The sequence below is a fragment of the Pelodiscus sinensis genome, chromosome 31 (genome assembly GCF_052426305.1).
Source record: "Pelodiscus sinensis isolate ZL-2025 chromosome 31, ASM5242630v1, whole genome shotgun sequence".
NCBI classification, from domain to species: Eukaryota; Metazoa; Chordata; order Testudines; family Trionychidae; genus Pelodiscus; species Pelodiscus sinensis.
The window spans coordinates 15,148,229-15,160,423 of NC_143082.1; the positions used below are offsets into that span (position 1 = coordinate 15,148,229).

The 12,195-nt window shown below is 55.7% G+C and overlaps 1 protein-coding gene across 1 annotated transcript; it reads right to left on the reverse strand.

Moving 5' to 3' along the window:
• Window positions 1-3,163: 3,163 nt before the first annotated feature.
• Window positions 3,164-11,480, reverse strand: LOC102461793 (keratin, type II cytoskeletal cochleal). The gene is made up of 9 exons (XM_075901665.2): window positions 10,660-11,480; window positions 9,829-10,040; window positions 8,988-9,048; window positions 8,208-8,303; window positions 6,969-7,133; window positions 6,266-6,391; window positions 5,596-5,816; window positions 4,515-4,549; window positions 3,164-4,409 (listed from the first exon to the last, which is right to left on the reverse strand). Exons 1-9 carry the CDS (start codon window positions 11,362-11,364, stop codon window positions 4,024-4,026), a joined length of 2,007 nt encoding a protein of 668 aa, XP_075757780.2. The 5' UTR covers window positions 11,365-11,480; the 3' UTR covers window positions 3,164-4,023.
• Window positions 11,481-12,195: the final 715 nt, after the last annotated feature.

The window sequence follows — 12,195 nt, forward strand, 5'->3', positions numbered from 1 at the left end:
ACGCCCATGAAAGCAACTCTGAGGGTAGTGCTGCCTTAGGGTCCCTGGGCCGGAACCCGGAGCAGTGGGCAGGGCCAGGTCCCCCCCCACGACATGGGGCAGGAGACCAGGTCTCCAGAGGGGCGCGTACCCCAAGCTCATGACCCAGCCTGGGAGGAGCATGGCCCTGTGGGCGGTGGGGCCGGCCCCCGGTAACGAGACAGAGGCCGCGGGGAGGGCCGCAGCGAGCTGGGGAGGCGAACACCACCCGCCAGTGCACAAGACCCCCCCTCCCCATGGCTGCCGCATTGCCACGGCGGGTCCCGGCGGAGCCCTGCGTGGATACACAACCGTGGGGCTCTCCCGGCCGATGAGCCGTGCTTACCAGGCGGGGGAGGGGAGCAAGCAGGGCCTGGACTTGGCTCCTCCCACAGAGAGATTTAGGGTGCAGTGAACGGACCTACCCTGGCACCCCTCCGCCCCCCAGCCTGGCAGAGACGTTGGGGGGGGGGCCTGTGTGATACCCATCCCACTATCTGTGGGTATCAGGCTCCTAGGACAGGAAGGGATCCCGAGAGGTCATTAAATCCCCCACGGCAGGGCCAAGCCCCCAACTTGCTCTTCAATATCTCCAGGGATGGGGATTCCACACGCTCCCTCCGCAAGGGATTCCAGCGTTTGACCACCTGGACAGGTAGGACGTTTTTCCTAATGTCCGGCCTCAACCTCCCTTCATAGAATAGAATCCTAGAACCCCAGGGGGGCAGAGCCCTCAGGAGTCATCGAGTCCAGTCCCCTGCCCAAAGCAGGACCCACCCGACTCAGTCAGCCCAGCCAGGGCTTTGTCGAGCCAGGACTTAAACCTCTAGGGATGGAGATTCCACCCCCTCCCTAGGGAACCCAGCCCAGCGCTTCCCCACCCGCCTAGGGAAATCGTTTGTCCTAATATCCAACCTAGACCTCCCCCACTGCAACTTGAGCCCATTGCTCCTTGTTCTGCCACCTGCCCCCACTGAGAACAGCCTCTCTCCATCCTCTTTGGAACCCCCCTTCAGGGAGTTGAAGGCTGCTCTCAAATCCCCCCTCACTCTTCTCTTCTGCAGACTAAACAAACCCAAATCCCTCAGCCTCTCCTCGTCGGTCATGTGCTCCAGCCCCCGAATCATTCTGGTCGCCCTCCGCTGGCCCCTCTCCAATACGTGCACACCCTTTCTGGAATGGGGGCCCAGAATTGGACACAACACACCAGGGCTACGTCTGCACTGGCAGGATTTTCCAAAAATGCTTTTAACAGAAAAGTTTTCCGTTAAAAGCATTTTCGGAAAAGTGCGTCTAGATTGGCAGGATGCTTTTCCGCAAAACGCGCTTTTCCGCAAAAAAACCCCAATCGCCATTTTCTAGACTTTTAATCATTATTGCAACTCTTCTCTGGACTTTCTCCAATTTCTCCACATCTGTCTTGACTATATGGGTTCTAGCTACCCGAGCTGGTTAGGAAACAGGATTTTAGCCTTGCGGAACACTTCGAATTAAAAAAAAAATGATTCCAAATTGAGGGGTAAACTGCCACGACCTTGAAGTATTTCTGCCCAGTGACACGCTGGCAGAAAACTTTCATTTCAGGTCAAACTGTTTTGTGCCAAATGCCACGTTTCTGTCCTGCGCCCCGACGCGACGGGGGAAAAGTCCTACCTCTTGGGCCTGAGAATGGCCACACGGGAGCGGTTTGCCGTTTTCCAAAGGTTTTCTCTCCCGTACGAGCCAAGACGGCTTCAAAGCATCGTTGGACACCCTCTCAGCGAATTCTCCATCCACTGGCAAATTTTAAAGTGAGATTTTTCCCCCCTCTCCACGTTCTGCTGGTGCTCAAGCGAGAACGAATTCAGGGACGGTCTACGGGACGATGGGGCCCAGTAGAAGGTCAGAGGAGAACATCACCAATTTAGAAGACCCCCATCCATGAATCCTCAGCACTAAAGCCTCCCTCCTGGCAGAGGCCAAGCCGGTACAAGTCAGAGGAGCGTTCGGGCTGCTCGATTTTACATCCAGCTGCCTACGACGTCAAAGGCTGGATCCAGCCACTGGGAATGGTTGGGGAGCAGAGTCAACTTTGCCATGTCCCTAATGCCAGCAGCCAGGGAGGTGGGGACGCAGAGGCAGCTCTATGCCTCCTGAGGATGTCACTCACTAGCAGAACCCCTTTGCTACTTGGCTATGCCAGCGGGGTGATGACTTTACCCCTCCCAGCTGCTGGGTGGGCGCAATTCCCAGCTCAGCTGAGTGTATCTGGGCTAGCACCTAAAAACAGCCATGTGGCCACGTCAGCTCAGGCTAATTGCCCGAGTACCATCAGAGAGTCTTAGACCTGGCAGGGACCTCGAGAGGGCATCAAGTCCCGTCTCCTGCGCTCGCGGCAGGACCAAGCCCTGTCTAGATCAGTGGGTCTCACAGCGTGGTCCGTGGGCCTGGGGCTCGCCTCCCCACTGCAGTGCGGGTTAAGGGGTCAGCTCCAACACCCCCCGTTTTCACCCACTGAGAATCCAGCCCCAAGAACTGTTGCATTTCTATTTGGTTAAGCAGAAGGACAGCTCTTGTTTGTCATTCGGGTTCTTCACCAGAGACCTCTTCAATCTTGTACCATAAGCCTAGAACCCTAGAACGGGAAGGGACCTCGAGAGGTCATCAAGTCCCGTCTCCTGCCCTCACAGCAGGGCCAATCCTAGAACCCCAAGGCCAACAGAGACCTAGAAGGTCATTGAGTCCAGCCCCCTACCCCATGCAGGGCCAATCCTAGAACCACAAGGCCAACAGAGACCTAGAAGGTCATTGAGTCCAGCCCCCTACCCCATGCAGGGCCAATCCTAGAACCCCAAGGCCAACAGAGACCTAGAAGGTCATTGAATCCAGCCCCCTACCCCATGCAGGGCCAATCCTAGAACCACAAGGCCGACAGAGACCTAGAAGGTCATTGAATCCAGCCCCCTACCCCATGCAGGGCCAATCCTAGAACCCCAAGGCCAACAGAGACCTAGAAGGTCATTGAGTCCAGCCCCCTACCCCATGCAGGGCCAATCCTAGAACCCCAAGGCCAACGGAGACCTAGAAGGTCATCGCGTCCAGCCCCCTGCCCCACACAGGACCAGTCCCAACGAAAGCATCCTTATAACGACACGGAGACATCAGCTGACTTGTCTGCAGTTTATTGAAATTGGGCACGTCCCAAGACATTGGGGCGTCCCCTGAGCAGGAAAGATAGGTAACCGGTGACAGTACAGTATATTCTACATTACAGAATACTTTGCAGCAAACTGTTTGCTCCATTAACTTTACAATCAAGGCACCACCGCATCGGATAACAACAAGAGGAGGACAAGTGGAATTGGTCCCCAGTGAACGTTGGCTGGAGTCGGTTTTTGGAGATCCAAAATCACAAACCCACCTAATCATTCATTAAGGGGAATCCCAGCACGTCTCGACACACACACAAAACATTTTGCAACTCAAGAGTCGGGTAGATTATCTTCCACCCCGCCCCATTGAATGCAACTCACACCTACTTGTAAAGCAAGCAAACAGGGGCTCCAAGGCACAGTTATTACAATAGCACCCAAGAAAACACAGGCATTTCAGAAGCGCTAAGAAAAGCGAAGGAAAGGTGAGTTTTATACACATTGCGTCACAGCCACAACAGCCCCCAATACACAACACACCCGGTGGGGCAGCGCTCGCCCGCCTCTAAATCACTCGTTGGTTACCGATTTCCTCTAGCGATACGTTTCCGTACAGGGTCTTATAGCACATGATCGATGGGCATGTTTTCATGGACACGGATGGGTTTAAACCCAGCCGATGTTGCTACCGGGATGGTGCGTCGCCAGCGCCCGAGAAGGCGCTGGAGGGGGTCGAGTGGTACGTTGAGGGCGTGGGCTGTAAGGGACACAGTTCATTCATTTCTGGATACCAGAGTTGGGTTAAGGTGGGTTGTGCTGCTGCCTTCGGAAGATAAAAAGAGGCCTCGTTCTTCCCGGGGACTGGCGTCCGTGCTTAGTACCCACCCGACTTGGTGGAAAAGGACGTGGTGGTGCTTTTCCGTATGATCGTGCCTTTTCCGCTTCCAGAAGAGAAGCCCACACAGCTTCCACCTCCATAGCCGCCGCCACCGCCGCCGCCACCACAGACGGCACCGCCGCCGCTGCCGCCGCCGTATCCTCCGCCACAGATGACACCGCCGCCGCCACCGTATCCTCCGCCGCAGACGGCTCCGCCGCCGTATCCACCGCTCACGCCACAGAGGCCTGAGCTGACCCCATAGCCGCCGCCGCCGCCACAGATGCCACCTCCGAACCCGCCGCCGCCGCCGCCGCCACAGATGCCACCTCCGTACATGCCGCCGCCGCCGCCTCCAGCAACGCAGGTCTTGCCTACCACAGCTGCAAGAGAAGTACAGGGTCACCCCGTCGGCCTCCGGCCAGCCCGCCGGCCCCTAAAAACACACACGCCCCCCCAGGCGGACGTGAAGAGTGCTAGCTACTTACAGACGCTCACGTTGGACTGGCCACCTCCGGCGAGCCTGTGGAGGAAACGGGAGATGGGTCACTCATCCAGGGAACGGGCCATGCGTCCACAGAGCCCTGCTCACTTGAGAACTGTCTGTCCTTAGTGCAAAGGGCTTTGCTCAGTACAGCTTGAACCTCTCTCTCTGGTCTGGCAATACCCGTGGTCCAGCATAGTGGTGGTGGGGGGGCGGTGTGGCCATGGGCCACAGGGGGGCGGTGTGGCCAGCGGCAGGGAGGCCAGCGTGGCTAGAGTCTGGGAGCCCAGTGGCACAGGGAGAGCAGGGGCTGCGGGACTGGTGACAAAAGGACCAATGTGACCTCCCCGGCTCCGGCAAACTCCCCCAAAGGTGCTGGACCAGGGAGGTCCAACCCGTATTTCTTTATTGCCAACTTCCATTGGCTCCTGCCAGCCAATCTCGAAAAAAGAAATCCTGGCATTGGAAAAGGTTCCGAAAAGGGCCACAAAAATGCTGAGGGGTTTGGAGCGGGTCCCATAGGAAGAGATTAAAAAGACGGGGACTTTTCAGCTTAGAAAAGAGGAGACGAGGGGGGGGGGGAAGAGGATGGAGTCTATAAAATCATGACAGGCCTGGAGAAAGTGAATAAGGAAAAGTTATTTACTTGTTCCCATCACACAAGAACTAGAGGGCACCCAATGAAATGAATAGGCTGCAGGTTTAAAGCAAACAAAAGGAAGTTTTCCTTCACGCAGCACTCAGCCAACCTGTGGAACTCCTTGCTAGAGGATGTTGAGAAAGCTAGGACTTCGACAGGGTTCACAAAAGAACTAGATACATTCATGGAGATGAGGTCCATCGATGATTAGCCAGGAGGGGGTGGTGTCCCTGAACTGTTTGTCAGGGGCTGGGATTAGGTGACAGGGGAGGGATCACTCCATTTCCTGTTCTGTTCCCTCCCTCTGGGGCACCTGGCGTTGGCCGCTGTCGGCAGCCAGGACACTGGGCTAGAGGGACCGTTGGTCTGACCCCAGCTGGCCTCTCCGATGTTCCTATGAACTCCAGGAATTTGAAAGACAAATTCCACCAGGCCAGGCACATACCTGCACTCCTCTCCTTCCAGCAGTTTCCTGTACATGGCGATCTCTACATCTAGGGACATTTTGATGCCCAGAACCTGCTGGTACTCTTTCATTATGTTCGCCAGATCCTTCTTGTCGTTATGCAGGGCGGCCTCCAGCTCTGCCAGTTTCTTCTTGGCATCCTCGAGAGCCGCCTCGCCCTTCTGCTCAGCATCGGCGATGGCTGTCTGCAGTTGGGCAATCTGGGAAGAGGAACCACCACGTCTCGAGTCCACCTCCTTTGTCATTGACTCCGTCAAGGCAACGGGGGAGGGGAGAGAGGGCTGGCACCAGGGCTGGGCCACGGCTGAAGCTGTCAACGTGTCCCCCCCCTCCATGAAAAAGTTCTGCCCCGCGTCCAAAGTTTGGAGAGGGGCGGGGCGGCCAAAAGATCTCCACCAAAAACGTGGATTCCCCCCTCTCCCGATAAAACAGGACGCTTTTTTATGAGCCGTGGCCACCAGCTGTCACTGGAGCTGGGGGACGCCGGCGCATGGCGAGCGGAAAGCCATAGGTTTCCTGGGCAGCCCCTTCCCTGCTGCACCGGGGCTCGCTTGCATTGGGCCCCGCCACCCCAAACGGCGTGACTCCACGCCGGCAGCTCTTGGGACCCAGGGGCCGGTGAGGCCCGAGACAATTCCCGGGCTCTTACCTGCTTCTTCACACTCTCAATTTCTGCCCGCATCTTATGGATGTTCCTCGTGAGCTCCTGGATCTCCGCCTTGCTGTTACGCAGGCTGTCGCCGTATTTCCCGGCTGCGCTCTGCAGCTCTTCGTACTGAGGGCCAGAAACGAAACCCCCCGTCAGCCACACGGCGCCAAGGCCGACAACGCGATGGGGGAACCTGCGACCCCCAGCTTGCCTAGATCCGGCCCCCGCAGCTCAGGGCTCCCTTCCTAGCCGGGGCCGGAGCAGCCAAATCTACTACCCTGGGCTCTCAGGCTCCGGTGTGCGAGGACAACATGGCGACAGTCTTTCTCCTCCGCAATTGTCACCGAGGGTTTGGGGGTTTGCTTCTCACTTGTGTGCAGCCCCCGACTGAATTTTCTGTGGGTCCCCTTCCAGCCAAAAAGGGTTCCCCACCCCTCCCCTGCCCTACGGTGTCTCCATCAGGTGCCTATCTGAAGGCCGAGCTCCTAGGGAAATGCAGGGACTCCTAGGGACTCTATTCCACGTCTTTGGTCCTATTCAGCATTTCCCCCGCCAGCATCCCCAAGCGCGGGGAGCTGCCTGGGAGCCGGTCGGGGTCACTACTCGCTTCCGAGGTGTAGCTCTTCGCGAGGGAGCCGCAGGGCTGCGTCACCGGGGAGTCCGATTTCCCACCCGCCGCGTCTTCAGCAGCACGGGGACTTACCTTGCTCTGGTACCACGCCTCCGCCTCGGCTCTGCTCTTCCTCGCGATCTCCTCGTACTGACAACGGACCTCCTCGATGAGCCCCTCCATGTCAAGACTCCTGTTGTTGTCCATGTTGACCACCACGGAGAGGTCCCGACTCACAGTTTGCAGCGAATTAATCTCCTGCAAGACACGCCCTTGCTGAGCCTCTCTCTCCTGGAGCTCTCATCCGGGTTGCTTCCCACGTCTGCCAAGCTGCCTAGCCTCCAGGCAACACCCCACCTGCTTTTTTCCCCCCTCCACTCTTTTTCTGCTTTATAGTTCAGGGGCTCTGCTCTGCCTCTCTGGGCTCTTGTTCCACTCATCTGAAGAAGTGGGCCGTGCCTCCGAACGCTCACGCCTCTGGGTTGGTTTGTTTTTTAATCTCTAAGGTGCGACAGGTTTTGGCGTTTCTCGAGAGGTCGGTTTGACTGTTTCAGTGCAGCACAGCTGTAATCGGCCGTAGGACAAACAGCCAGGAGCGATGCACGGAAAGGACCTGGAGAGTCACATCTCCCTCCCTCCAGAGAGGCAAGGAGCAGCTGCTGGGCAGGTGGAGGAAACCACGCTGCCTGGGGAGTTCTTACAGAAACGGAGGTGTTGCCAAATGGTCTTTGGCTTGTTTCTAACAGCCCGGCAGCAGAGCCAAAGCCTTAAAGCAAAACCTTGTCTTGTGGTGTTAAAGCAACCCCAACCTGGTCTCCAAAAGAAACCAGTTTGCACCTACATGTTATTCTTACTCTTGTAGGAGGTGAAAACTTGACCGAATTAAACTCGGTGGCAAACGTCCCATTGAGTCACTAGGGCCAGGGTTTAACCCAATGACTCTGAAAAGGCTGTTGAGTGGCAAAGCAAACCCAGAACGGGTCCCCAGCCCTGTGCATCACCCACTTCTCCCCAGCTACAACAATCACACGTGGTTACGTCGTGCAAGAGCTCTAGATCCCTATTTATGCTGTAGGTACGTAGCCAGCTGCCATCCTAAAGGAGATTGGCAGGGCCTGGTATTTGGTTCTCAGGTTAGACATGAGCCCATCTCTTGCTGTACGGAGTTGGACTCTGGCACAGACGTTTGCATGGGGATGGGGGGTTCGTCAGTTTCTAACAGCATCCCCCAAAGGAAATCCAACCCTGATGTCTAATCAACATCAAGCCTCCTTAGGAGGGACCTTGCTCACCCAAGTACCAGCCGCCCAAGAGAAACGGAAGATGCCTTACTATATCATACACGTGCGTCAAGAAGTTGATTTCATCAGTCAAACAATTCACCCTGGTTTCCAACTCAACTTTAGACAAGTATGCAGAATCCACATCCTGAGGGAATGATCAGAGATACCATGGATTGATTAGTCTCCCCTTGGGGCTTCAGAAAGATGTGGACATTTGGGATTGGTTCTTGGTCGCCTCATTACTAGGAGACCCAGGTGACCTGGCCTAAAGTCATTCCTTTGCGCCTCTCTGAAGGTTAGGATGGCCTTGCTTCCCTTCCTCTCCCCTTCCCAAATATCCTTTCGGAAGATTTCGTGGACGTTCCCCAAGGGGCTGGATTGGCGGGCAGCGATCGATCCAGCGGGGTCAATTCACCATGTCTAATGCAGACGCGATAAATCGAGCACCGAGCACTCTCCCGTCAACTTACCCCGGGAACGGCTCACAGGAAGCACTGTGTCGGGTGCTGGAGAAATGCCTGCATGGACAGACATATATTTGGGATATATAGTTGGGATTGGTCCTGCCTAGAGCAGGGGGCTGGACTTGATGGTCTTCTGAGGTCTCTTCCAACTCTATGGTTCTATGATTCTATATTTTTCTAGGTGTCTTCCAAATTCAGTGAGCCAAGTGCATGCAGCTCTTGGGTTGGAAGAGAGAGACTGGAAGAGCTCAGGCGCTCTGGTGCGGGCTTGGAGACCCAAAGCCATCGCAGTCTGATTTCCCAGGGCTACCTTTCCGGTGGAGAGAGAATCGTGTGGTGGTTGTGTCGCGAGCGTCGCCGCTTACCTTCTTGAGCAGCACAAATTCGTTCTCGGCTTCCGTGCGCTTGTTGATTTCGTCTTCGTACCTGTTTCCAGGAAAGAGACATGCTGGGTTTATTTGCGCTTGGCTGCGTACGTCACCGGCAAAGCAAGGCTCAGCTCAACCGGGCGTTTCAAGTCAAGCCAAATCACCGAGGTATCGAAACTGTAGGATCAGAGACTTGGAGAACTGGAAGGAACCGGTCATCAAGTCTAGTTCCCTGCCCTTCAAGCAGGACCAAATCCGAGCTCCCATGGAACTCTCTGCTATCACCTCTATTTCCTCCCCTTTATACAACACAGTGTTCATGCAGGACCCTCCAGCTTTTCCTGCCACTACCTCCGAGTCGCTACCATCCAGATGGGCCCCAAGTCCTTACTCCTCCATCCTTCCCAACTCTCTAAGTGCCCTTCTACACCTTTTTGCACCCAACCGATTGACACCCGGATCAGAAAGGTTAATTATATACCTCTAAATGGATAACGTGGGGGTTTTCCCCTTAACTAGTAACTAAAAATGTTTTTTTCTGTTCTTGCTCTTTATCCTTTGTTCTAGGAGACAGATTTTCAAGCCACAGATAGGAATCAATGGTCCCGTCACCACTGACTTCCCGGGATGGGGGCCTCTCTGTCATGGGTGCTTTTGAAAGCAGGTGATGTTGGGATTTTCAGCCATAACTGGAATCAAAGAATTCATGCCTGGGGATGGTTAGAGCTGCCATTCTGCACTGGCAAGGCTGAGGACATTGATGGATCAAGTTTGCTACAGCCGCACTATGGATTGTTGTAATCCAATGTTTCATTTCCTACTCTCCTCATGCACTTACTTTTTCTTGAAGTCGGCAACATATGATTGCAAGTCCTCCAACTCGGACTGGTATTGCAGCTTCCGATTATTAATTTTCTCCACCTCTCCCTTCAGGTTCATTATATATTTCTCAAAGTAAGGCGTCAGGTCACATTTGATTGTTCCGCCTTGCTGTTGTAAGAGGTCGTACTTGGTTTGCAGAACTTTGTTTTGCTGTTCCAAAAACCGGACCTGAAACCCAGAAAGCAGAGGGATGAAGCGTTCCCTAGAATCCAGAATCTGAACCAGCGGCACGACCCATGGATTCTGCTGGCGGGCCATGCCAATGGGAGCGCGCTCTCTCAGTCCTCAAAAGGTTCACATCCCACCCTTCGAACAGGTGATGATATTTTGGAATTTCTACTCCCCCCCCAAAAAAAATTGCACCGGCATTTTCATGGCCTGGTGGGTACCCTGTTTTGCAGAGACTTGGAGCTCCCGAAAATGTTGCAACGTCTTGAAGATTTGAGAAGCTATTTTTGAAAAACACTTCTGATCTGCCCCATCCCCAGATATACACACACACACACACACACACACACACACACACAGTAACCAGTTCTTTGCAACATAACTCAGGATTATTCAAACAAACCTCAGAATGGCAACCAAAAAGCATCTGATGTAGCTTTTGATTCCCTGCTCTCTCTCTCTCTCGTTGAAAAATTCAAGCCTATTTCTGATCACTGCCAAAGGAGAACCCTCTTTTCAATTCTCCCTTCCTACCCAAACAGCGACGGATGCCTAAAACCCACCCTTCCTGCCTGGTGCAAGGTCGTTCCCAGCCCCCCCTCCTGCCATGATGTCTCACCTTGTCGATGAAGCCTGCAAACTTGTTGTTGAGGGTTTTGATCTGCTCCTTCTCCTCTGTTTTCACTTGCTGGAGTTGAGGATCGATCTCCACATTGATTGGCTTCAGGAGGCTGGAGTCAATTTGAACGTTCTGGATGCCTCCAGGGAACCCCCCACAAGGCCCTCCAGGGAACCCCCCACCAGGCCCTCCAGGGAACCCCCCGCCAGGCATGCAAGGCCCTCCAGGGAACCCCCCGCCAGGCATGCAAGGCCCTCCAGGGAACCCCCCGCCAGGTATGCAAGGCCCTCCAGGGAAGCCAGGTCCACCGCCAGGTCCACCAAAGCCGCATGGGACTCCTCCTCCGAAGCCACCGCCTACTCCATAGCCACACACACCCCCTCCAAAGCCACCGGCTCCTCCGCCTCCACCTCCGCCTACGCCACACAACCCACCAGCCCCACCCCCAAAGCCACCACCTCTGCACATGTATCCTCCAGTGTTACAGCTCGCCATGGAAATGGCTCTATTGCCGCCTACGTTATACATGCTCCTGCTCCCAAAACCTCCACCGCGGACACCACCTCCATGGCCCCCGGAGGAAGAGTAGACGCTGTAGCAACTCCTGCCTCGGTTTCCCAGTCCGCCACTTGTCCCGACGGCAGAGTGGGAGCTAAAGCTCTTTTTGCTGCCTCCAGAGGACTTCGTGTCCCTCTGCACATACATGGCTGCTCCTTTCTAAAGAGAGGGGAAGATGAAGAGGAGAGGAATCGCCTAGCGAAGAAGGGCAAAGAGAGGAGTGCAGAGTGAAGGGAAATGAGTCCCTCTGAAGCCCGTCCTGGAGATGCTCCCTTTTAGCTGCTTCGGGAGCTGGGCTGGGCTTGCTGGGGCGTGACCCAGGCGATTACTGTCTTGTGTTCTTCGGCGTGGTGTGGTTGACAGATTTTGATCTTCGATTTGCCAAACGCTGGCCCTCCCCAGCCACACCCCCTGCTGTGCCGAGGCAGGGGGGGAACACCCCGACTGAAGAGTGTGGCCTCCCCCTCGCGGGAACGCTCTATGACTAAGCTGCGTTGCACCGTGTTGTGTTTTTTTTAGGGTGGCTCGGAGCAGCTGCCTTCACACGGGGACCCTTTATCTGCATCTTTATCGGGCGCGCGCCTCCGAAAGTCCCAGGGCAGGCAAGCGGCCCAGGGGCTGCCAAATTCATTGCACCACTCTCCCGAGTGATGACACCCGCAATCGGCTTTCTCCATGGAAAATCGCCCGGGGTGCCGGAGTCTTGCCCAATCTCCCGCAGGTGGAGAAGGCGCGGCACCGTCACACGGAGGGAAACGCTGCAGCAGAGGGGATGAATTTGGGCTGCTCGCCCCCACGCTGCCCCCTAAAAGCCCCCCTCGGAAATGGAAGCGCCCCTTCCCGGCGGCCCTGGCGGCTGCAGAGGGGCAGCCGAGCCTCTGTGAAGTGCCGATGGGCTGGTGCCATGCAGGGACCGACAGGGAGCGCAAACCACTACAATAACGGCCGCACAGCGCGGCTGCAGCCGGCCCAGGTTGG

Excerpts from the sequence above, each read along its gene's own strand:
- LOC102461793 (XM_075901665.2), bottom strand. The coding sequence starts at position 11,364 with ATGTATGTGCAGAGGGACACGAAGTCCTCTGGAGGCAGCAAAAAGAGC. Across the intron at positions 10,041-10,659 it reads TTGCAGGCTTCATCGACAAG|GTCCGGTTTTTGGAACAGCA; the intron begins GTGAGACATCAT and ends TCTGGGTTTCAG. Across the intron at positions 6,392-6,968 it reads AGGCGTGGTACCAGAGCAAG|TACGAAGAGCTGCAGAGCGC; the intron begins GTAAGTCCCCGT and ends TCTGGCCCTCAG.